The sequence below is a fragment of the Balaenoptera ricei genome, chromosome 14, assembly GCF_028023285.1.
Source record: "Balaenoptera ricei isolate mBalRic1 chromosome 14, mBalRic1.hap2, whole genome shotgun sequence".
Lineage (NCBI taxonomy): Eukaryota > Metazoa > Chordata > Mammalia > Artiodactyla > Balaenopteridae > Balaenoptera > Balaenoptera ricei.
The window spans coordinates 74,552,184-74,577,930 of record NC_082652.1 but is presented as its reverse complement, the minus strand read 5'-3'; the positions used below and the strand labels follow the sequence as shown (position 1 = coordinate 74,577,930).

General features: G+C 37.2%; 1 protein-coding gene across 3 annotated transcripts in view; it reads right to left on the bottom strand.

The window, feature by feature from the left end:
• Nucleotides 1-776: 776 nt before the first annotated feature.
• The window catches only part of RAB27B (RAB27B, member RAS oncogene family), a 162,542-nt gene continuing 137,571 nt past the window's right edge, over nucleotides 777-25,747 (bottom strand). For all 3 annotated transcript variants that reach the window (XM_059894595.1, XM_059894594.1, XM_059894593.1), the window contains 5 exons: nucleotides 16,844-17,015; nucleotides 15,184-15,269; nucleotides 10,698-10,801; nucleotides 8,064-8,187; nucleotides 777-6,962 (listed from right to left, as the gene is read on the bottom strand). In XM_059894595.1, coding sequence (XP_059750578.1) covers nucleotides 6,773-6,962; nucleotides 8,064-8,187; nucleotides 10,698-10,801; nucleotides 15,184-15,269; nucleotides 16,844-16,996 — 657 coding nt within the window. In that variant the 5' untranslated portion in view covers nucleotides 16,997-17,015 and the 3' untranslated portion in view covers nucleotides 777-6,772. The remainder of the gene's footprint in view (nucleotides 6,963-8,063; nucleotides 8,188-10,697; nucleotides 10,802-15,183; nucleotides 15,270-16,843; nucleotides 17,016-25,747) is intronic.

The window sequence follows — 25,747 nt, the reverse complement described above, 5'->3', positions numbered from 1 at the left end:
AGATGGTCTTATTTTTTCCTCAATAGGGGGCATGTTATGACTATTTCTTTTTTTTTCTATGACTATTTTTACACCCTATAAACCATTAGGAAAAGCAAGTTTCTACTGACTTGTCTTGCATTATTTAAGATGAAACCAGGAGGCAAAAGATTCTGCCTGTGTGAAACAGCATTACTGCTACCATGGAGTAAAGTTGAGAGAATGGTGCCAAGGATTTATTTGCTTGCAGTGGGAGAGCTGTTTATCTTTAAATTAAAAACTCATCATTATCTTGGCAAAGCCTATCTAAGTAACATATGGAGGGAGAACAACTCCGGGAACAAGGCAGCCTTTGCAAATGAACATTTAAGAGGAAGCTGTATGGTTGTGGTCTTGAATTGGCCTTGAACATCGGTCCTGTCACCAGTCTGTAACTAAAGGAGGTACTACCACCCGCCTGAGCATTTTATTATGGTGAAGAAATAGGTTATAATACACTGAGGTGTTGACATACCATGGAATACTGTAACATGCTAACTGCTAATTTTATAAATGTATCATTTAAAATTATTAGAAAAAGTCCCTTGGAAATTCCAGCCTTTAAACAAATAATAAATTAGAAAGTTTAGAGAGATGGATAAAAACCACTTGGCCAAATCCAAATCACTTCTTTCCTAGCTCTTGATAAATATCACTTTTAATGGGATACGATTCCCATACTGATAGTGATTTAACGTTCCCCATCCACCATTCCTTCAACTTCAGCACAGAAATAAGATTGCTTTGAAGATACAAAATAATTGATAAAAATGCATTTTTATTTGAAAAGTGTGCAGAAACAATCACTGAATACAGTTCTCAACCATAGTTTTGAAACCCACACACCACAAAATCATTGGATGCTCTGATTTCTGAAGCTACTAGAACTTTGGTACAACAAAATACTGACCTAACAGTGTCTGTCAGGCACCACAGTCTATTCAGGGGCACAGAGAATAAAAACTCCATGTTTAAGGTTTTAATTTACATTCATGGCACTAGACAAAACAGAGATCTGAGTAAATGACAGACAAAACAATCGAACGTGCTTAGCCTAAAAATGAGGATAATATCACTTAAATGTAGACCACTGGGGTACAGTGAAGCACTTCAGTATTATGCCAGAGCGTTGCCTACTTTTAACACATTAAGTGGGATAACTTATTTTGCTCAAATAATTTCAGATACAGTCAGTATCTTTTATAAGGCTATGGGCACAGAAGCCCTATTTATACAAGGAGGATTTTGACCAGATTGTAATATACTATCTAGAATGTAATTGGATTCCTGAAAGAAATACAAGATGACCTACAAAATGAAACAGAACTCATAGTTTTTCAATAACTTGAGATATATTAAACATTTTCAATCAAACACAAAGACTGTGAGCCGACTACCCATTTCGAGTTTCCAACATCTCTACTAAAATTAGTGTTTTGTCCCTGCTATAACACTTGTGAAAGTATGGTCGTGAAAGTATGACTGTGATATTTTATTATTCTTAGCTTGGGATAATAGTGTCAGCTTATGAAATGGAACATAATTTACAAACCAGTTTCTATATATGTTCTCCTTTGGGCCCGACTTGAACCCTGTGAGGCATGCAGGATTTATAAGCCTCCTACTTGGAGAAGCCATATTTAATGACATACCCATGGCCCCCAAATTGTTCTTTTTGGCCACTTTCCTTTCTATAATACTAGACTTCCTCTCAAAGAACATTTGAAAAGATAACCTGAAGAAGAGGAGAGTAAGGATAAGCATATGTTATTACTTTGCTAGGGACAGATACTATTTTGATGTGCCAACAGACATAAGGACAACAGCCATTGGTTAAATAAGGGATCCATTAGGTTAAGAACAGACATGCGGCTCCTACAGAACTTGCTAATGACTAAGTTGACTGAGGGATAATAGCCATGACTTCCACGACCAGTTGGAAAGAAAATGAACTCGGAAACAGATTTAAATAACTCAATTCAAAGACAATTTCTTTGTACTCTTTTTCTTCAAAAGATAACACCCTTTTTAAATAACTCCAATATTTTGGTACTCATGGTTTTGTTTGTTTGCTTGTTATTCTCTCTAAATATGAATTTAGAAAATATCTCAACCATAGGCTGTTGGTAAAAAGAGCTCTGCAGAAAGGCATCTTTGTGATGCTACTTCTTAAAAAATTAAAGTGCAATTTATGAGAAAATTTGATTCAGATAGAGTAAATGTTTCTAATTTTCCCAAATTTTGATGCCAATCATGAAATATTTAGTGTTTAAATATTTTTATTAGCTTAGTTCTAAGGGCATAAACCTCTCGTTGGTAGATAAAAATAATGGATAAATATTTGCCATAGATCTGGTTACAAACCTCTTTCTGTTACTGTCTTTTTTTTTTTTTTTTTTCCTGCCTAAAAATCAACCTTGTAAGTATGGTCTTCTCCATGTTCTGCCATAGTTAGAAACTCTATTTAGACAACTTTAATCTCTAATCTCTATAGTTCTTGCTCAACAACGTCAATGTGGTTGAGTGTCTACCCAAGAACTCCAAGGCAATAAGTTTATAAAATTCCCTATTCAGCTAACAATGTTTTATTTTTATCAGTTCTACTTTATGAGACGAGTATCTCCATAGATTTATAAAGCATTGAGACAGCACTCAGCTCAGAGAATACTCTCTATCTACCTTCCAGATTTAAGATCTCAGCACTCTCCCCAGAAATCAACTTATACCACTTTGGTCAAAGATCAAGAAGAAAATACAGCTTTTGGTGAATTCTTAGACAAGCTTTTCAAATATAGACAGTATCTTGGAATCTTTAAAAATGATAAAGCTTTCCCTAAAATATTCAAATACACTAGACTTCTTTTAATGCTTTAAAGCTTGGGAGTAGAAGGTGAAAGACAACTTTTCTATCACTTTGGCTAATGGAGCTCCCAGATCTTCCTTTTAAAGAGTTATTAAGTATCTTAGGACACCAGAAACTTCAATATTATCTCTTTACAATTAGAGTTTTAATCTCGAAAATTCCTTATGGATGAGGATTCTCCCTCAAATTTTTAGTTCCAGGTTATATGCTACACCTAGTTATACACTGTATCTCTTTACACATATTGCTTCGCCTTCTAACTGATGCACCCACTCCATTGGTGAGAATGTATATGAGCTTCATCAAATTTGTTGATTCCCAGTGGACAAAATTTACACTTTAAAGAATATTTCAGCTGTTATTAGACTATCTTTTAGTGTAGTGAGTCCTTCTCTATGGTCAAGTTTCTCTCTCTTATAAAGAAGACAAGAAACGCCTGATAAAAACTCTTGCCCCGTTCCTCCTATCTGTACAGATTGCCAGAGAATAACATACTAGAAGCATAACAAAGACACCCACTGATACATAGAATGTCCCATCTGGTTAAAAACAACAGATACAATATTTGCTTTAGAAAACGCTGGTTTCAAATTTTTTGCAGAGTGATAGCTGATAATATGGAAATGATAGCAACTTGGCTGGAGTGGGACTGGCCAGAGTTTTGAAATTCTTATGTAGAGACCCACAAGCTCAATTCCCAGCATTTAGCATTTTTTTTCTGCCAATTTGTGACTTGTTACCCTCATCACACCAAGACAAACATGTTCTCTCAACTATATTTGATACATTTTTCAAAGGACTTTTTTTTTTTTTACATTAAAAGGTAACCTTGTACCTAATCACAGAGTCTCAAATAATGCCCACTCCCCAAAAAGTGACCAGGAGATGGTGGTAATAATCTCCAGATTTGAATAAGATTCTTATACCCTTTGCTGAAGACCTCAGAATACCTTTAGCTGCATTAGTGTCTCTGTGAGGCCTTCCTACAACATGGTATTATAGGAAATAAGCTATGGGGCTGGAGACAAATTTGGTCAAGGCGGTCTCTGAGGCACTGTGTTAGAGCAATGTAAACATTAAACCAGTGTAAACACTTCCAAAATGGTTTCTATATCAGAAAGGAACTTCATGTACATTTTAAATAATTCTCCAAAATATGATATGGTTAACTAAAGCATTTGGGACGAAATAAGTAATACATATTGCTGTGTATTAAAGGGTGTATGCAATTCTTTAAAAGCAGTCTGTATACTTCATGACCCCAAGTCAATTTGAAATTGTAAAATGAATCATACAGAATAATTAATTCTGAAATAATGAAAGAGTAATTGTTACTAATAATGGTTACATAGACTTCAGGGTCTTATGTCAAACTTGACAGAGAAAACATTTTTTTTAGATTAAGTGTTTATTTATAATTAGAATACTATTTTAAATTAATTTTCTTGTCTGTTTTAAATTTCATTCCTCTTGAGATTATTACCCAATAATTGTTATTTTTATAGGAATAGTTCTTTAATTATAAGCATCATCACCCTCTGCTTCATGCTATGGCTATCAAATAATGATCTTAAAATAGACCCTGAATAAAGGCTTGTTAAATGACTGACAGTGACAGAATCTTGGATAAGTAAATCAATCATGTAACTGGAAAATAAATAGAAACAAAAAGACATATCCAAAATAAAATGCTTTTTGGATTTTAGAAAGGCTAAGTATTCCCTGTTGTGGAAATGCAGGGGGCATCATAATTTGAATCCAAAGGAGAAATCGACTTAATGACCCAAAAGTTCACCAAATTTTGCCACACCAATGGTTACATTGTTTTTGCTCATATTCGTTTCAGAAGAAACATCTTTGACGATAGCTAACAGCTTCCTATCCTCCTGGCACAGGCACTGAGGTCATGAATAACATCATAGAGAAAAGCATCCTGGGAGCGAATACCCACTCATGACCAACCTTAGAAGTTGGCATCGTGCTGCAGAAATCAGAGGACCTGGGCAACTGACAGTAAGAATTTGTTAATCTCTTAAGGACTAACTCCATTAAAGCTTCCAAATTACCTGGTTTCATGGCACATTTCTGGGTCTTGTAACTAGACAGTCCCTTGGATCTGTGTTCCTAAAACTGATTGACACCCAGTGGAGGTCGGTAGACGGAGGTTAAAGGTGGGGGACTGGGATTTAGAGTTTCCTATGTTTGTAACTTAACAAAAAATATACAGAGAGTCTAGAAAAGTGAAGTTTAATTGGCAAATTTTTCTACAAAGAGGAACTATCCTGTAGAAAAATCATATATTCACAATAAAAAGAGAAAACCTAAAGTATGATGACTTTGTTACTGACAAAATTGACTGAAGTACATAAATAATAGTAATAGGAGTGGCTTATGTTTATCAGAAACTAAATCAAAAGCCAATGTTTAGACGCAATAATAATAGGCCAATGGAAAATACCTTTGTGATCATTTTTAGAAAGAAAAGACAGCATTATGTGAAAAATAAAGCCATTAACAAAATTTTTGCTTAGATAAGATACACCTCCATCTCTGCCAACCCCCCAATATAGTTCAAGCATAGGTGTTTTGCCTTAGGCAAAATAAAAACAGATGCTAAATACACTGTAATATGGCATGATGTATCATCAATTTTTATGTGATAAATGACACAGAAATTCAGAGTGACCATAAAATCGATCCATCATTATTCTGAAGTTGTTGATCTACAAAGTGACACTCCTCTATTTTTACAATTGATTCAAAGCCAGGGGTGGGTGTGGGTTGGAGGAGAGTAATGTGATTTAGAGTTTCCAGTACTTTGTAAATCAGAAAGAAACCTAGAATTAATAGTCACTTTTTATTTCATATCACCAACATATTTTATCTAAAAAAATTAAGGCTAAATAGTTTTTCTTGAGTGCATAAAGAGATAGTTAATAAACAGCAATCTTTAATTTCTCCTTGTGACTTTTTATCATGATTGCTAAGAAATATGAAATGTGAAGCTGAACACTACACCAATTTCTAAAATTTTGTTGGAAATGCAAACCTCTGGAGACTCTCTTAATTCCAACTGATAATGTCAGCTTCTAATTGGCTTGAGTGAAATTTGGCTAAGTATCTCTCCCAGACATCTGTAACAGATACATTTAATTTCAGTTGCCCAAATGCCATGTTCCCATACCTTCATTTTTCTCCCTGGGCATTTCTCTTGTCTTCTGTCATTCACAGTCCTATTCTTGTCTATCTGCCATTTATTAAGAATATACAAATGGCATTATTACACAGTCTCCTACATTTTCTCAGAAGTCTGACATTCATCCTCTCATAAGGTAGTCATTCTAGCACAGCTTATAGGATGTACATAGTAATGCCACTCTTAATGAACCACTTAGAATTCTTTTTTGTGTATATGCATTTTTAGCTAATATGTTTCCCCCAATGCAAACCTATAAAAGTACAAATCAGATTCTATATAAGAAGTAAATCCAACCTTTTAAAAAAGTCATCTTTCTATGTTATCCCTTTGGAAGATTATTCTTGTCCCCAATGTGACAAGGTACCTTTGGTTCTGACTGAAAACTCCCTGATATTTCTTCTTGTATACTCTCTTATATACTCATCTTCTTTATAAGGAAAACAAATTGAGCATCCATGATGGTATGATGACAATGGAAAATCTTTGATCTTGTTTGGAGGGGCCTCAGGGACAACTGGTCAACTCTTTTGAACACTGTTGACAACTCTGACTTCTTAAAATAGATTTTTCTGGCAGAAAAAGAAAGACATGCCATTATACATGGTCTACTCAACAACAATTGTGTGGTTTGTCACTCTTTTTGGAAGCGATGCTTGCGTGGGGTTCTGGATGATCAGTTCCTAGGGTAAAGTTTAGCAGGCACACTTCTTCTCTGTTGGTTTGTCCCCATCCAGCTTCCCAGAACTACCACCATTGACAGTGTCAGGGACTTGGGTCTTCTCTACACACTGTTCCATTCGTTTCATTATTAAGTCCAGAAGGGTTTCCACAGCCTTTTCCACATTCTGGCCAGTCGCTGCACTTGTTTCAAAATATGGTATGCTAGCATGGAAGAGATGACAAATATTTTTAAGAGGAAGGAACCAGAAAAGATACAACAAGATGTGCCAATGAGTCACACATGCAAAAACATGGCTGGCTGAGAGATTGTGAAATAATCACGATTTTGCTGGCTGAGTTGGAAAACATCCTTGTTTTTCCTCAGTGAGTGAAAGCTGGTGGGTTTCTTTTTAGTATGGGTGTAACAAGTTTTATGGGCAAGGAAACTGATACAGGAGGTGATCAGGGACTTGAAGCCAAAGCATCATCACTGATTCTTAAAAATTAAGAGGGTAAAAATGCCTAAACTAGTGATCAATATTGCCATTAAAACTATTACTTCCCTCCAATCAGTTATCTAGAAGTCTGATTTAGAATTTAAGCAGGCACTGTATAGGATATTTACGTGAATACAGTCTATATTTATTTGGAATCCAAAGTGTCAAAAAGACACGTACATTTATAAAGCTTTCAAGGAGAATCCTTCAGTAAAAAATGGACAGATTTGGCAAAGATGCTTACATTTGAAAAAGAATGACAATTTCTGCCTTGGGACTGAATTTATAATTACATGGAATATTTAAAAAATTTTAAAAGCTGCCATTTAAGCTCAGCTAGGATAATGATTGCAATATTATGACCAGGTCAGGTATTATTTCTTAGAGTTTTGTAGTTATTGATTGAGAGGCAGGAGAGTACAGTGTTGAAAAGCATAGACTCTGATCTCAGTCTGCCTGGGTTGAATTCTAGCTCTACTACTTACTAGCTATGTGGCCTTCCATCAGTTACTCAATCTCTCTGTGTCTCAATTACTCATATATAAAATGGGATAACTCTAGATTTCCTATATATGATTATGAGGGGTTAGATGAGTTAAAGCTTAGGAACAGTTGCTAGCACATAATAAGCATTCAGCAAATGTTAGCTGCTATTATTATGAAATAGTTCATTAAAAACATCACATATATTCCTCTGGAAGATCTTTTTCATTCATGCGACATTCCTGAATCAAAGGGATCCCTTCTAATATCAATCTCGTGACCCTACCCCATTACTAAGCAGCAGTGTGCAAGTTTAGAGGACATCTCCACGTGACTGACTTACCCGTATTTGTCAGCCAGGTCCCGGGCTTGCCGTTCGTTGACTTCTCTCTGGTCTGGCAGGTCTGCCTTGTTGCCAATTAATACTATATCTGGATTTTCACAATAAGCATTTGCTTGCAGTTGGCCTTGGAAAGAAAACAGATGGAAACAGCAAGTTAGTTATAAACAAGTGATGTCAAATGACTGCTCATACTTCAGAGTCCTAATCTAATTGTTCATCTGCAGCTTGGCTGCTTACGAGTTATGTTATATTAGCCAAGTTGCTTAACTCTTCCCAGCCACAGTTTCCTCATCTAGAAAATGGAGATAATTCCTCACAGGTTGCAGGTTGTGAAGATTAATAAGAGTGTATATGAAGCACTTGTATGAATACCTATCAGTGCTCCTTTATATCTGGGGAAATGCCCTTTGAGATTAACATACTGTTTTTCATCCCATTTGTTCTTCAAATATAAGTGGAGATAATAGAACGTGATCTTAAAGTACACAAGTTTGCTCTTTCCTTTAGGAGGCTGCTACATTTCCCTTTCCTGAAGTTCAAGGTGATGATCCATAAGAGCAGAACATTTTTGAACCACCACAAATTCATGTAGAAACAATATTAAGACAGGTCACTTGTTTTTCTCTTTTCTCCAGGAGACACTGTTTAAAAGAGAAGGGGGTGGGTGGGGGGAGGAGGAGGAGGAGAAGAAGAAGGAGGAGAAGGAGAGGAGAAGGAGAAGGAAGGGAGGGAGGGAGGAAATGATAAAAAACTTGTCAATCTATGTTTTCAAGGGTACGGGACTATTTTACGGTCTACCTCAAGGCAAGCTATGTGCAACCTTGCTGAGGTCAGAGGAAGAAGACAAAGGCTTACTCTATAACACCAATTATTTGGATGTTAGAAATTAAAGCCTTATTAGATATGGCAATTAATTATCTTAAATCCCAACTGTATCCTCCTGGAAATTTTAGTAATAAGGAAGCATCTCATCTACCTTGAAAAATGATGAACGAATCAGTCTCTGAAAGAATTGAATAATCTTATTATCTCCTTATCTCCCCACAATCGAATAATAACACCAAAATTTGGATAAAGAAATGTAATAGCAAAAGAAAATGGAGACAGATCCTAGGATAAACACTCATTTGGAGAAACAATTAAGTCAGAATTTGTTGGTATTTTTCCCCACTGTTAGTGAACTTACATTTAAAGCATTTATATATATTATTAATTATATGTAATATGTAATAATAAGATACATATATATTTGAGAATCTACACAGCCAGACACTCAGCCAGGTGATCTGGGGTATTGCAACGGAACAAAGCAGACCAAGTCTGCACCTTTATAGAGCTTACATTCTAGTGGTAGAAAGAACCAAAACCACAAGTAAACAAAGAAATAATATAATATAATAAATATAATATAATATATATAATATACTATAATATAATAATGTCAGGTGGTGGCAGTGACCAAATGAAATAGAAAGTGTACTGAGGGCATACAGAGTGATGAAGAGCACTGTTTTTTAGATGGGGCTGTCAGGGAAAGCTTCTCTCAAGAGATAGATAAGGTTTGAACAAGAACTTGAAGGAGATGAAAGAACTAACACACGCTATAAATGGGAAAAGAGAAATCAAGGCGGAGGCGAACAGAAATCAAAGTCCCCAAGGCAGGATTGTGCTTTTCAGGGGAGAGACCTTTAGCTGGAGGCCGGTGAGCTGGGGCAGAGTAAAAGTGAATTAAAGAGGAATTCCAAGTGAGATGGGAAATCCCAAAAGGACTTTGAGCAGAGGAATAATATGATCTAGTCTTTTAAAAAATATCACTCTGGCCACAGACAGCCCTGACAAATCTGGAAATGACAAGTAGCACCAGCCCCATGCGACTGTTGGAATGTCCCACTAGGATCAAAACTGGTATTTGTAATTTAAAACATGCAAATGAAATACTGTCTTTAGTGCTACATCAGTTAAAAAATAAAGGAAAAATCAAATACCACACTTCTGGGCTGACATATCAGTCTGGCTTTAATAACTGATTAGGCTACTTTGAAACTTTATATTATGTTTAAATTGCCATGAAGGCTGGAGATTTTTCTATACCAGTCTTCCTCACATTTGAACACTTTTCAAAAAAGAAGTGAAATTTCAACGTGAGCTTGTTGACTGACACACTACCGTATTTTCATGTGGTTGCTCTGCTCTGAAACAATTTCTCACCTAATTAACCCATTAGTCAATTAACACTTTAGTTAACCCACGTGCAAGGGCACACACTGTAGGTACCAGTTGCCCCCTCAGAAAACGCTGCTGTTTTTCTGTGTCCCCACCAGGCTAGATGGAGTAGATGTGACCACTCATTTAGTTTTAAGAAATCCTTCAAGACTTACTGGATGAGTGGAATTAATGGCCTGTCAATTGCAACAATAAAGTCCTTACGTACAGGTGGTGATTCTTCTAAGACGTCAAAGGAAAACACAATTTTAAGTCACTTTGGATGAGCCACATAAAAGCCACTGCTTTGAAGGTGACACAGGAAACACTAAACCTGTGATTTTTTAGAGTTAATCTGTGGTCCCCAATCTGGTTTCATCTTGTGAGGCAGAGAAGCAGCGTGGCCAATGGAAGTTACTCGGTCCCACTTACTCATCCAGTTTCTGACATTTAAGAAGCTCTGTTGACTGGTGAGGTCAAACGTTAATAAGAAACCCATGGCATCTCTGAAAAATGCAGTGGTGAGGCTCCGGAATCTGCCAAAAAAGCACAGTGGATAGTTCTGGAAGTCAGTCCACATGCACATTCTGATGACAATACAAACAACATTATTTCCCTTTCAGATATGAACTCTCCATGGCATCCCTCTGGATTATTCTACCTAATGGGCAGAAAGACTGCTGAAGGGTCGGGGAGAACATCTGGTTGTAGATCTGTTTAAGACCACGTCCCGGCTTTATGTTCCATAGCAGGTATGCATGTGAGAGCTTGTAACCTTCAACCACACGTTTGCTTACACAGCCCCTTGGAATCTTTCTCTCATTGGCTCCCGGGCATCTCGTGGCCCACAATTAAAATAGAAGCCACTTTAGAGTTGGGACTTTAACTTATACTTTTCAGATTTCCTGTCTGTGCCCAGAAGGAAGCTTGGCACATGGTAGCCTGAAAATGGATGCCTGTGATTACATGCAGAAAACCACAACTTGTTAGCAGCTGGAACTAGGGTTCTTTTGTAAGGAAGAACAACATTGGTGAGAAAACTCTTTTATAAGCACTCTTCAGGGGTAAAACTGAGCTTTACGCTGGCATGCATGTCTCTTAAGGAGAAGGAAGACAGTGAAGAAAGGAAAAAGAGGACGTTGATTAGGGGAATGAGGGAAGGGCAGAGAGACTTGGTAGTTGAGGAGAGAAAGCAAGAAGTCTCATCTCTAATGGAGGATTTTGAAGAATGCACTCCTCCATGTGCGATGTAAAGACTTTCTCTTGTTCCAACCCCTTCTACCCCAACATCCTCAGGGAAGTTGAAGATGCTCTGAGATCCACTTCAATGTCAGCAATGGGCAAAACAAGAGATCACACATAAGGTCCAGAGAAGGTTTGGGTTATACTGATAAAGAAGTGAATTTGGCAATTGATTTTTAGAAAGGCACATGACTTTGAAACAGAGAAGCGTAACACTTCCTATCCTAAATGTCCTCCTAATTTTTGATCTCCTATTTTGGCCTATTTGTAGATCCTTGGGTTTCCTCTGGGTTCTATTCTTGACCCCTTCTTCCTCTACATATATTCACTGGGTAATCTCATTCACTTCCCTGGCTCAATTATCACCTATATGTTGAACCCCAAGTTTATAGGTCTAGATTTTTCCTGCCCTCCGTACCATGTGCCCAATTTCTTGTTTAATATTTCCACTTGGAGGAAACTAAGGTACTCTCAACTTCATGTGTTTAAAACCAAACTGGCCCCTCCTCCTGATTTTCTGTCAATGACATCACCATCCATCCTCCTTGGTCACCACAGCCTTTCTACTTCACCTGCTATATACAAGCAATCAACAAATATCTCCTGACTTTCTCATTTCTGTCCACGTACCCTGCCACTACTCTAGTTTTGGACCCATTATCTTCCACCTGGATAATTTCAACAGCCTTCTCAACAGGCTTCCTGTCTCCAGTGTTGAATGGGATCCTCCCCTTCCCTGATTTCTTCCCACTGATTATATAAATCCTCTGCTAAAAATATTTAAATGATGGTACTTTGCTTACGATAATGACTGAGCTTTTCAACAATCCGTCAAGGCTCTGCATGAACTAACCCTTGCTCATCTATCCAGCTCATCTCTTGACTACCCACAGGCGTGCTGATCTTCTTTTAGTTCTTAGAAAGTTCACTCTCTCCCCTGGGCTTTCACACATGCTGTTATTCCTGTGGGTAACCTCGCCTTCATGCTTCCTTTACCTTCTATCCTTTTAACCTGGATAAGATTCACTTATATATTGTGTATGAGTATATATATTTATATATAACAGTATCACCTCCCCACGCTGACTTCCCAACACCCCCACGTAGCTTATGGACCCCTCTTGGTGCACCTGACAACGACTCTTTGTTTTTCTGTTACTGTCCTAAAGCTATTATTGCAATTGTCTATTTGTCCAAATTCTACACCGGTAGCTCCAAGAAAAAAGGAGCTGTGTTTCTAACTTGCTATCCATTGTGTTTCTATGGCCCTGAGCATATTTTTGGCTCGCTAAGTGTCTGTCAAATTTAGATAAAGAAATAAAGAAAGAACATAGCAAAGGATATAAATTATTAAAGTGTTAAATGACTTCAATAGAGAACAATACTTTCAATACCAAAGCAGGGGGAAGAGATATTTTAATGACTTTTTATTTCCAAAATAAGATTCCTTTGGTAGGACATACTTGTGATGATTATGAAATACCAAAAGTTTTACTCAGTTTTCTTCCTGTGGATTTGTTCCTACCCGTCACTAGAAGCTCAGAGATTACAGGGCTTTTATTGAAGGGTTCGTTCTCTGTCTTTGGGAACTAGCTGTACTCACAAAACTGTCTCCTGCTCAAACCACAAGAGTGTGGCTAACTCAGCCACACCAGTCTGCTCTCTGTCCTCTCCTTAAGAGTGTGTGTGTGTGTGTGTGTGTGTGTGTGTGTGTGTCTCATTTGAGGATAAGACTGTGCCTTATCCCCCTCTCATTGCCCACAGCACATGACAGTTACTTTAAAACATACTTGCTGGATAAGATCTCATTGGAGCAAACACTTCTGCATCCACAACAACATGGGTAAAATACTCTTGCTCTGGACCAGCTTCATACCCTGGACCACTCAGCCCAGGACCCTTGTTAACCCCCTTACTTTCCAGGGTTTACTCCAGGGGAAAGCTTATTGATTTCTAGCTTCACCCACCAACCTCATTGTGTCCCCAGGGTGGGGAAAGCTAGGACCCCATGAGAAAACAGATCCCAGGGCACATTATAGCTCTTTCTCCCTCACTGAGAACTAAGTCTGTGCCCTGCATCCTTTAGGTTTACATAAGGGGTATGATTTTTTTCCTCCTTCTCATAATGTGACTTTTAGCAATAATCATTATCTTACATGGGTTATAATGCCAGGCGTCCTCAGGCACAGGGTTGAGGTGTGAGGCATTGTTTATCCTGCTGCTTAGCTGCACCTTTTGTATACAGAATGCAAAATTCTCAAGGGATGAATAACCTTGATGTACTAAGACTGTCCCTAGTATTTCCTATTTCACTCCTGGAGCAGCTGTCTTAAGGAGACAGATGAGAGAAGCCTGCCATCATGCTAGGCTGACATATCGTGTGCGAAGACATATGGGAAACACATTTTCTCATATTCCTTCTTCAAAAAATGCATTAAATCGGTCTGTAAAACATACATCTTTGTGACAACAAAACTGACATATGAACAGAGATTCTTGTAAGGAATGACTTCAGAAGAACCAGCCGTGTTGAAGGATGTGTGTAAATGGAATTCACAGTCAAAAAAGCTCACAGAGAGGGCCCAGCACCTCTCCTGGCGTTTACACTCACTGAAAGTGAGAATGTTTTGGATTCATTTCAAAGACTGAAGTGTTTACCAGCATAAACATTGTAAGACATGTGATGTAGAATTGGGAGGTATGTGCCTTCTAAATATCTTCTTTGACAATCTATTGCCAATTTTTGTTTAATCTAATATTGAAAAGCTTCACTAGCTTGGGGTCTTTCGCACTCCGGAAGTTTGAATCTCAAAGAAATATATTTTCATCAAATAATGGCATAGCACCTCCAGCTCTAAACAATCCACACTACCGTCTACTGAGTGTCTCTTGACTTGGACGTTGTACCAGAGACGAGGCTGAAAAACCAAGTATGGCCTCTGTCCTTATAAAGCTCACAATTGTGTTGGTGTGAGAAGGTCACAAGTGAAGCAAAGACCAGCAGTTAGAGATAAAAATAGAAGATTCACCTTACTGCAAGGTGGTATATAATTAATTGAGTAATTTAAGGGATGGAAGAATAGATGTAGAAGTTCAAGAAAGAGGGAGTTTGTTTCACTTGGGGTGTTCAGAAGATCCCCGCCGAGCAGGTGTAATGTGAGCCAGGCCTGGTGAAAGGAGAGCCTCAGGGAAGGTGGGAAGGGAGTAAAACATTCCAGCTGGAGGGTGATGGTGAGACCAAAATCTCTAAAGCCAGTCAAAGGACACAGGATGAGAGTCTGTGTGTAAGGGCAGAAAGAGATGAGAAAGATATTAACACCCTTTTCTTCAACTCCCTCTTCAAGTAGTACTTGTAACAATGTCAATTTCCCACCCAATTTAATTAAATTCTGGAGAAGTTTCTTTTTTCCCCTATTACAAAGTACAAAGACAATGCATAAGAATTTTCACAGAGATTTCTGAAAATCTGATTTTTAAAATCTGTACCAAATACACAGTGCTAGTTATGGTCGATTAACTACAAATAATTTATTTTTATTTTTTGATACAAATGTTTATTTTGAAACCAGGAGGAGAGTTGCATATCCTTACAAGTCCACATACCACATACAGCATTCACATTAAAATAAGTTTTCCTAAGATATTTGTAGCTAGAAACAAAGTAATTCACTGTTACCGCTCTTGTCCTGCTGTGTCCCAAAGCTGAAGATGCACCTTAAATGCTTTCCCTGTTGACCCATTTGGTCCCTGTGTGTTATAAACCTGAAAAAATACAAATGTCATCAGTTGATACTGCTTTGGATTTTGTCAGCATTCAGATTCTCTGGGTTCACTCAGCATATTTTTTCTTCATTACTATAATCAAAGTTCATAGTGCAAAATAAATATTTGCTCTGGTTTTTTTTCCCGGAAGTATCACACATACTCTCACTTTTAAATGTCAAGTATAAGTATGGTTTTCAAAACAATTTAGGCATCCTGCAAACTTAAATTAGACACCTTCTGTCATTTCCTCATGGAGGCAGCAAACATTAGATTTAGGACCCAAGTTCTAGGTTCAAATATAGACTCTTCATTTAAGTTCATAGAATCTTATTTTCCTTTAGCAAATTGAGACCCATCATCTCCTCCTACTTTACAGAGTTACTGCAAACTTAAATGAAATAGCAGATGTGAAGGCATTTTTAAAACAGTAAAATGCTTTACAAATACCTGAATATCCTCTACTGTGAACTGGACTTTCAAAATGAAAAACACATGGAATTTCTCATTAAGTTTACACAGGATATTTCAAGTCTTTCCTTACTAGTCGTTCCTTCAAAGGCTCTTTTTAGAAAAGTTTAAATTTTTTAAATGATGGCCTTTTGACTTCTTATTTAAACAAAGCATAGCAATTTTAATATTTATCCAGTTCTTTTACTTATGGCTTAGTGAAGATGTTTTAAAGGGAAAACTTTGCAAAGATTTATACCTAGATTGGGGTTGGGGGCGGGGAATTGGGAGGGGAGAAGGCACAGAAAAACCCTGGAAGGGCTGGGAGCAAGTTTGCTAAGACTACACTACTGGACTTTCAGATAAGGTACAGGACATTATAAGGAACCATGATTTAACTTCTCAACATCATTTCCTTTGTTTTTTTTTTGGATTTGTGATATCAACTGGAAGCCGCCGCCATCTTGGCAATCAAGAATACCTTGGGTGGCAGTAAATCTGGCTAAGCTTCTGTGCCTATGTTACACGTCTCACATGTCACAATATCCTTATTTCTGTCATTAGCGTCTAGCATAGGAGAAGGAAGTGGTTGTGATTCTCACTTAAAATCCCTTATCTTGAAAAATAGCATGGATTGGTCTCACATTCTGTTCATAAGAAGCTAGTGATTGATGGCTGAGTCTACACACAAATAAAAATGCAGCTTTGAGTTCCTGTTCCAGCTATTTGCCAATCATTCTTTTAACTTTTTTTGTAAGCATAGGGAAATGAACACTCGTTTTTATTGAGGAACTCAGATCAAGAGTTAATGATTTTAGATACTAATTCATGTTTTGAAAGTTTCCTTAAGAATTCATAGAAAACACACTATAGAAACCCATAAATGATTTTAGTTGCCCTGTGTACTTCTGGAGACAAGTGATAGTGCCACTCAACTTTTTCTAAGCAAAATGTTATTTATAATTGAGACGGTAAAAAATAATATTTAAATTGGATTAAAGTGACAGGTTATGAATTTCATGTGATAAAAGACAGTCACCTTGCAATGCAATAAACATAGCTTCTTAATCCTTATCTTATATAGGAGGATCAGCAACCAGTTAACAGTATGGTTAAAAACTCACCACACGTTTTTCCCGGAAGTCTATCCCTACTGTCGTGATGAACTTGGGATTGAATTTATTGTCTGTGTAGCGGTAAAGAAATGTCGTCTTCCCCACCCCCGAATCTCCAAGGGCCAGGAGTTTGATCAGATAATCATAGTCTCCATCGGTCATAGTGATGGTCTTGGTGGGCCTGTGTAGGAGGAAAAATAAGTATTTATGATTAAAATTGGTTTTCCTTTGCCTTCCTGCAAAGCAACGCAAATTTAGCTTTCAAGGGTAAAAAATTGGAATGCCTCTATTCTGTGAATCTGTGAGTTAACTAGTTCAGAGCAGCTTCAGGAGTAAGGACTCTTCTATGATTTCACTTAGTACCTATCTTTTTATATCATGTCAGGTAATATGGAACAAAAAGCTATGTGATACCCACCATGGCTATTGCCACAGCAATAGTAGAACTCAGAGTTATAGCTTTTTTTTTTTTTTTTTAAGCCAGTGTCTCTTGGAAACAGGAGTGTGGTGCTAGGAAAAAGAGTCACAGGGAATAGAAAAAACTGTCCCAGATGATGCAGGTGTGCTTAGAGGGAGACTGAAATTATATATGAGTAATGGAAGAGAAAAGCCTAGGGGAATATTCTGCATGTAATCCTGAAGGATGAGCTTTCTATTATATGCATACAAAATATTCCTTTTTAATTTAAAAAATTTCACAGCTGAAATGACAACCTTTAAAAACATTGATTTAAACTCATTTCAAAAGCAATGTTTTAAAATCTTACGTTCTGAAATATTGAACCCTCTGTTCTCCACGGGCAAATATGCTGTGTTTGGCAAATCTGCCGAATATTTTCTAGGCCTTGAAAAAAGGGAAGAGCTATTCAGAGGCATAACTATGGTAATTCTGCTAATATTTCTCCTGAAGGAACATCACTTGCCATTTCACCCACTGCCCTAACCTCTCCTGCCTTGGTTTTCATTTCTTCTGTTGTTACAATGGCTATGGGTGATGCCAAGGGCTAATGCCAAAAACAGTGATGACACGAAAACTACCACCACATACCTTTGAATTACACCATCACCCACTAAATACTTGATGTACTTTCCACACTTGAGGTTAGCAAAATGATTTGCCATTTGGTACAACTTTCTGATTTGTGGGTTATACAGATGGATAGAGGAAGGCTTATGAAGACGTCCCTAGAATAGAAACATTCCTCTCCTACTATGTGAGAAGGAGGAATATTTCCTCACCTCTACAATCAGGAAAACATTGTACCCTTCAGGAGTTCTGAGGTGATCAAAATCAAACGTCAACAACAGGCTGCTCCATGGACGTATCTGAAAACTGCTACATAATTCTAATCATTTTTCTACATGTAAGAAAATGATGCACATATTCATCAATTTAAACAAAACTTTATTTTTTACATTGTCATTTTGGTACAGGGTCAAAACTAAAAGGTTCCATGTCTTTGGATAAATAATGATGAAGATGATGATTAGGTAGCTAGCCAGCCAGTATTATTACATCATTTGGAAGATTTACAATGTTTTTACATTAGAATTTTCTAAAATTTGAACCCTATTGATGCTAAATCCTCCTAAATGTATTATGGTTGATGGATGTATATTTCTTTAATTAATGAATGGTTTTTGAGGTCAGGGGTTTTGAGAGCTGCCAATATATATTTTTGCACTAAAGCGTTCCTCTCTTATCCTTTCTTCACTGAGTAGGACTCTCAGGGTAGATGTTTGCTGACTGTCAATGTACTCTTTCTCTTTTTTAAGATCTATACAAAGTATAACCATTGCTCAGGAAGAGGTGCATAGCAACCATCAACAACCAGCCTTCCTTAATGCAGGGATACAGATATCTCCACTACTGATGTGAAATTCTTCTTAGAAAATGTCTGCATTGATCAACTGCCTGGTAGTGAGTAGTTCTGCGTTTGGATTGGTGCCAAATATCTCACCAGGACTTTTTGGTTGAAGATGTTGCTGCTTCTAGTCTTTGAGCCAAATGGGTTGCTAGAGGAGATTGCTGTCAAAGTTGTAAGATTTCCTCCACCTAAGGTCTATCATCACCACCATCACTCTACCTTAGTCTCTCTTTCCCTTCCGAACTTGCTCATGTGAAACTCCTCTGAAGGGTGATAAAGTCTGTCATTTCACCAGTAAAATCGGATAAAACTATTAATTCTCTTGTGCAAAAACCAGATGAAATTTAAATATTCTAAGAGAGTTAAGTAATTAAAGCAAAATTCTTCCCTGGACACAATCCTTGATAATCAGAGGGAAGAAATTGAAGCTGGTTACCTAAATACAAGATAAAGTTGGAGGATATTGTTTCCTGGAAAAATGAAAAGAATAGAATCAAGAAGATACATCAGCACATTTTAAAACGTTGCCTACAGTTAATTATGCTTTTTGCAATATTTTTGGTGACAGTGTCACAAAAGGCTAAGTCTTGAGCAAATCTAGTTAAATACCTCCAATATACAGTATCAGACCCAAAGATGAAAATTCCAAAAATGTAAACCATAATCTAGTTTCTGTCAAGGCATGCATACACTTAAAAGTTGAATAAGGATGAAAGAAAATACAACATAATTTTACAAGATGGAACATGATTAGTTGATAAATGAGTCAAATAGTTGTGCTTTTAGTTCAAACAAAACAATAATCTTCATGGACTGCTATGGTCAGAGCAGATTTTGTAGAGGAAGATGAACTTGCATTTAACCTTATAGCATAGGGAGGAATTAGGTACGAGAGGAGATTCAGGACCATCGCATGGGAGTTTAATTGTCACTTACAGAAATGAGACTATCACTACTTGCCAACTACATGCCCTACCATGTATTTCTGACCTGTAGCCAATCTGCAGTCCATAAACTGCCTGGGGTTGCCTCCCAATCAGGCTCTAATCCAGAGTCAACAATCCTGGCTAACACGGATCAATTCTACTGCAGCCTACACAGGGTCTTTTCTTTAACTGAAAGATGGTGGAGATTTTGTGGCATTGAACATAAATTCCACCTGAAATGAATGCAAAGCTTGGCACTGTGGAAATCATTTATTTAGTGTCTTCAATAGACTAGTTAAAGAAATTGACATATTAAGCTGGGTACGAGATAGTTTGCCTCCAGGTTTCTTTTTCTTTTTTAAAAAATTTATTTATTATTTATTTATTATTTATGTTTGGCTGTGTTGGGTCTTCGTTTCTGTGCGAGGGCTTTCTCTAGTTGCGGCGAGCGGGGGCCACTCTTCATCGCGGTGCGCGGGCCTCTCACTATCGCGGCCTCTCCTGTTTCGGAGCACAGGCTCCAGACGCGCAGGCTCAGTAATTGTGGCTCACGGGCCTAGTTGCTCCGCGGCATGTGGGATCTTCCCAGACCAGGGCTCGAACCCGTGTTCCCTACATTGGCAGGCAGATTCTCAACCACTGCGCCACGAGGGAAGCCCACAGGTTTCTTTTAAAAATGAATTATTTTATATATACAATTCTTTTGCATTTAGTTTGTAATTTTTAAAGAAATTTCTTTTGTATTTAGCTTTGTTCTTCTTTTATTACTACGTGATTTTCTGAGTCCTAAAATCATGTGACCTCAATAGTCTATCCTTGGCACAGCAAATACACCACCACAAAGAAAAATAAAAGCCTTGGTAAAAAAAAAAAAGGCTGTTTTCCAAGAACTGGGCTAAAAATATAGATCTGGGAAGGATCAAAAAGCTGACAAGTTTAGCAGTATTGTTTATTCCTGCACAATGATTGATTGGATTGTTAGTTCTTGGTTCTATGAATCTAAAAGGGAAGAAAAAGCCGGAGGATTGCCATGTTTCAGGAAATGTGTCTGACTCTCTGCCATTATCACTGTGTCACAAACTATACCACAAGAGCCAGAAGGTCTTTTAGATACAGAAACCGCAGCGTCATCCTCAGAGCCTTTCGTGGGAAGGTAAGAGGCTGGAAAGAGTAGGGAAAATAATTCACAACGCCCATGAGGCTCTGTTTAATGAAGAATCTAAAAGGTAGAAGGCAATCTAAGTAATCATGGGGTCTAGCCCTTAGTTTACAGATGAGAAATCACGTGCAGGGAAGTTACCTAATTTATGGGGTGACATTTCCAATAGAGGAAACCCCAAGACTGGTGTTCATTATGATTTGAAATGGAAACTGGGTTAGATAGGTAGAAAGTAGAAATATATTCATTCTACGAGGGAAGGGAATTTTCTCTGGGAACATGATTATCATAGTTAGAATATCTCAAATGAGGTTGCCCATACTGTCTCTCTCTCTTTTTTTTTTTACCCTGCTTTGTTTCATTCTTGTTCAACATAAATTCCATTAGCTCAGGAATTTAATTTCCTTGTCCACTGAGGATCCACAGAGCCCAGTATAGTGGTTGGCATATAGGAGGAGCTCAATACATATGTGCTAGTGTATAAATCTATTTAAGATTCTCAGAGCCATGCAAATTTCATGATTAATGAAATTTGTCTTTGGGCAGTTGGTGGAAGTGGTGTCTCTCCAAGTTCAGAGCTTGGATTCTCCTTCCTTCCTCATCTGTAAAGTGAATGTTTAGATTAAATAATGACCTTGGTACTTTCCAGGTCTGGCTTCCTGAGCTCATTTTTCTATTTTAAGTTGCACAAGAGTATAAAAACTTCCTCAAAGTAGAATATTTATATCTTCAGAAGAGCAATTTCAAATAACCTGGGAAAAGAGAAAGTACAGAGGGACTATAATTTTTGAAAGTGAGATTTGTGCTGGCAGAGAGCATATAAATTTGTCAGTTGAATAGGTCAGAGCTCAGAGAACCGGGCTCCCGTATGAAAGCATCCATTTGTCCATCTAACACTCATTGGCACCTCCTGTTTTGCATGATATTTTGCATGGCTCTGAGGATACACTCCGATTTGTCTAGTGGGGAGCTTAGCAAATGCTACAGATATGTGTGGATGACTACTACACAGATGGACTAACCCATGCAAACTTTGCTAGTTCTCCAAGTAACAATCTTAAGGATGCCATGACAAGTTATGACCTTGTGACTTGAACTTATTAAATTCACAAAACCATTCTTAAGGTACTTCAGAAAGCTTAAAATCGTAGACAAAATATCACTGATACTACTTTGCATTCAGTGTAGATGGTTTCAATAAAATAAAACTATCAAGCATAAAATGGACAGATGTTTAATATTTCCTCATTTATCTTTATTTGATTGGTTTGTGTTGGGCTCCAGTAAGAGCATTTGAGGTCTGGGATTCTCACAGCAAGCACTTCATTATCTGAATGATAGCCTAAAGGTGGTTCTCATTAACTGACCTTGAAATACAGCTTCCTACCACCACATCCATGTCCAGGAGGTTACAGTTAAATTATGGACGGCTGAAGTACTCTAGGGGCCTGTAGCCTGTGCATCAGAACAGAAGGCATTTTCTGGAAGGACGGAAGTTGGGGGGGAGGGTGTAAATTAAAAAAAAAAACAAAAAACATTCTCTTCAGTGTATTCCATAGCATTTTGTTCGGTTAGCAAAGTTTATCAAAGATAATTTTTATTTCGATACTTCCTAAATGCTATTTAGAATTAATGGATGTGAGCCTATATGGAACATTCAAACTAAACTGCAAATATATATCAACATCAACTTAACTGAACTTTTTATTTGTTGACGGTGGCCAATGTGTTTACTGGAGCAATCAAATCTATTTTTAAATGTGTTCATTTTGTTTCAATTTATGGTCAAGGCATATAATATAATAGAGATAGACCAAGAATTCATTGAGCTTACTCACCCCGAAAATAAAGGGTAAAAATTCCAACACAAGTCAGCTTTAAATTGGTTTTTCTCCATTGATATATCATTATTCTCACATATTAAGTGCACTTCTAAGCCAATGTATAATTTTATTTCTCTAAAATTATTTTTTCTATAAGGTAAAAATTTCCCTTTAGGTTAATTTTATGGTACCCTTTGAAACTGCATGAATTTCCCCCTTTTTCTCTTTACTTTTTATTATGAGCACTTTCAAACATATACAAAATTTGAGGGAATAGTAGTGTACACCCTTATACTGATGGCCCAGCTTCTAAATTACCAATACATGGCCAACTTTGTTTCATGTATCCAAAAGTCTCCCTTTACCAGATTATTTTGAAGCAAATACCAGGCATCATAACATTTTTTTTCATGAATAATTAAATATATATCTCTGAAGATTTCTCAACTTACCATTTACATTGTGCTTACCTATAGAGAAGATAGTCAAACATCTGGCTTTCTATTTGATAGGTCTGAAGCCATATCTTAATACTGTTTTAGCCTGTGTTTCTTTTACAATGATCAAGGTCAAGCATCTTTTCATATGCTTAAGGGTTATTTGTATTCCTTTTTTGTGTGACTGGAAGGCTCATATCTCTTGTTCAGTTTTTAAAAATGGTTTATCTCTCCTATTTTTAGAAGTTCTTTGTGTATTAGGGACATTAAAACCTTGTTATTTAAGTTGCAAATACTTTTTCCCATTTGTCTCTTTGCTTGTGATATTTATGCCACCCAAAAGACTTTTATTGTTATTGTTGATGTCTGGGGGAGGAGAAATCAAATTCTGAATGACAAGAAGGTTTTCCCATGCCAGATAATAAAGTAATTCACTTATGTGTTCTTCTGCTACTTATATGGTTTCAACTTATATTTAAAAATCTAACTCACCTGGAATTTACCATAAATATGTTATGAAGAATTAATCCAAACTTATCTCATGATAGCTGTCCAAATACAACTTACGTACAAATTAATCTTTTCATCACTGATTTAAGATACTACCTCTATCATATAGTAAAATTTCATACACAGTTGTGTCTATTCCTGGATTCTTCTCTTCTGTTCCCCTGGTCTAACTGTCTCTTCATGCAGCACCAGTTAAGTATACAATGTTTAATATCTGAAAAAGTTATCTCATCTAGAAATTCAAATGTACTTTATAGAGTTGTACAAACTACTCTCATATGATTTTTTAAATCCCCTGTTTTGATACTTATTTTTCCACCTGACATTTCTAATTCTGTATAATTGTATTGTACTTATTTGTGGAAGGCTTTAGAAAATCAATGAAAGTACCAGTCTTATTATCTCAAGAGTTTATTTTAATTTTCATATTATAGCCCATAGTCCAGTGATCCTATTTTCTACTATCATTAATATTTCCCTTAGAATGTCCTCTCTACCCCTACTCTTTACCTTCTAAACTCAAATCATATCCACACTTTCCTTGTTCATGAGTTCTTACACTTCTCCAATTTTATTCCAGTTTTTCTGTATCCATAAGGGGCATAGTACTCTGGGGTCAAGATCTAGCAGACCTTGAAATTCTGGACTTGAAATTGCTAAAACCCAAATTTGCTCAATGAGTATTCTTACTGAGAACACTGCAGCTTGCCAATAATTCTCACAATCAGGGTCAGGATAAGGCTGCTCCCTGATCTGAGAAATTTTTACCTGAATTGAAAGAGCTTTTAAATCATTTGGTTCACTAATATAGATCCATTCAGAATCAATGCTTTTCATGTGTTTCCCTAACACTGGATCATTACGACTCAGCAGGACGCAGCAAAACACAAAGCTATTTTGTCCCCAGTGGCAGCATGACATTGACAGATGTTCTAAATGGAATCATTCTGAAAAGGACATGAGAGCAATGGTCTAGCATTATCTCTGAAGCTCACATGTACCCCTGGATAGAAAGCAAACCCCTAACTGATGTGTGCTTAAAAACACTGTTTAGCAGACATGACTCAAATCTCAGGGCAGTTAAAGCAATTCAGGCTTTTGGCTTCAGATGAGTAAATTATCAACAGGAACAAAATAGTACTTTACAAAGTTGCTGTTTCAGATTCAGAGAAACCTCTGAAGGCTTGGACTTATATTTATAAATGCTGACAAACTGAAATACCTCTTACAAAAGAAAACTTCACAGTCTTCTTAGAAACTTAAATGTGTGCAGTCCCAAAGTGTGCCCAGGGTCATACTGAGGGCACAGGCCTTGAAGCTCACATAATTTGTCACTGATCTGTCACCTCACCTTATTGGCACAGGAAAGAACTGGGTGTTCAGTTTCTCTAGCTCTGACAAGATCTCCTTGTTTAGCTTCTCGGAATCCTAGGCTGGGTGTGTGTGCAGCTCCATAGAGAAGGCACAGACTCTTTGGCAGGTCATCTGCACCATTGAGGTTAGAGGTGGTGAGAGATGCAGGCAAGTTCCAGGCATCCTCCTGGATTCCAGTTTGTCCTCATGGATTGTCCTGTTTGACCTTGCTCTGACTTTATGTCCATCTTTCTCTCCTGACCCTGGTTCAGATGACTTCAGGTACAACACAACACAGAAAAGCAATAGGCTTACATAGACTGCCAAGCCAGCTCCCACAATTGTGAAAAATCCAATCTGATTAATAAATCGCATGTTCTGTATCACTTACAGTGATTCTGCTTTTTTGATAAAACCCTCACTGATACCAAATTCTAGAATCTTGAGAATCTCACTTCACTTTATTTTTTAAGGTTTAGAAAATTAAATGGACATTGTTATAACCAAGATAGTGCCATGGAAAGGATACCTATTTCATATCAGATCTCCTGTATAACTTACTTCAAACTCATAAATTCTAGTTTTGAAAGACAGCCACATAATTACCACATTAAGCATTGCTTAGATATCCTGATAAACAGCTGAGAGGGTCTTTCAGTGCACTGTCCTACAGTATTTCTATATCCACCGCAAGATAGTTTTAAGCTTTAACATTAACTTACTCAACTCTAAGACATGGTTTTGGCATTTCCCACCAAAATCTCCAAAAGAAGCCCAGTGGATGCTGACATGTCACTGTAATCAATGAGCAAGTGAATCAAAGACAAACTTTCAATT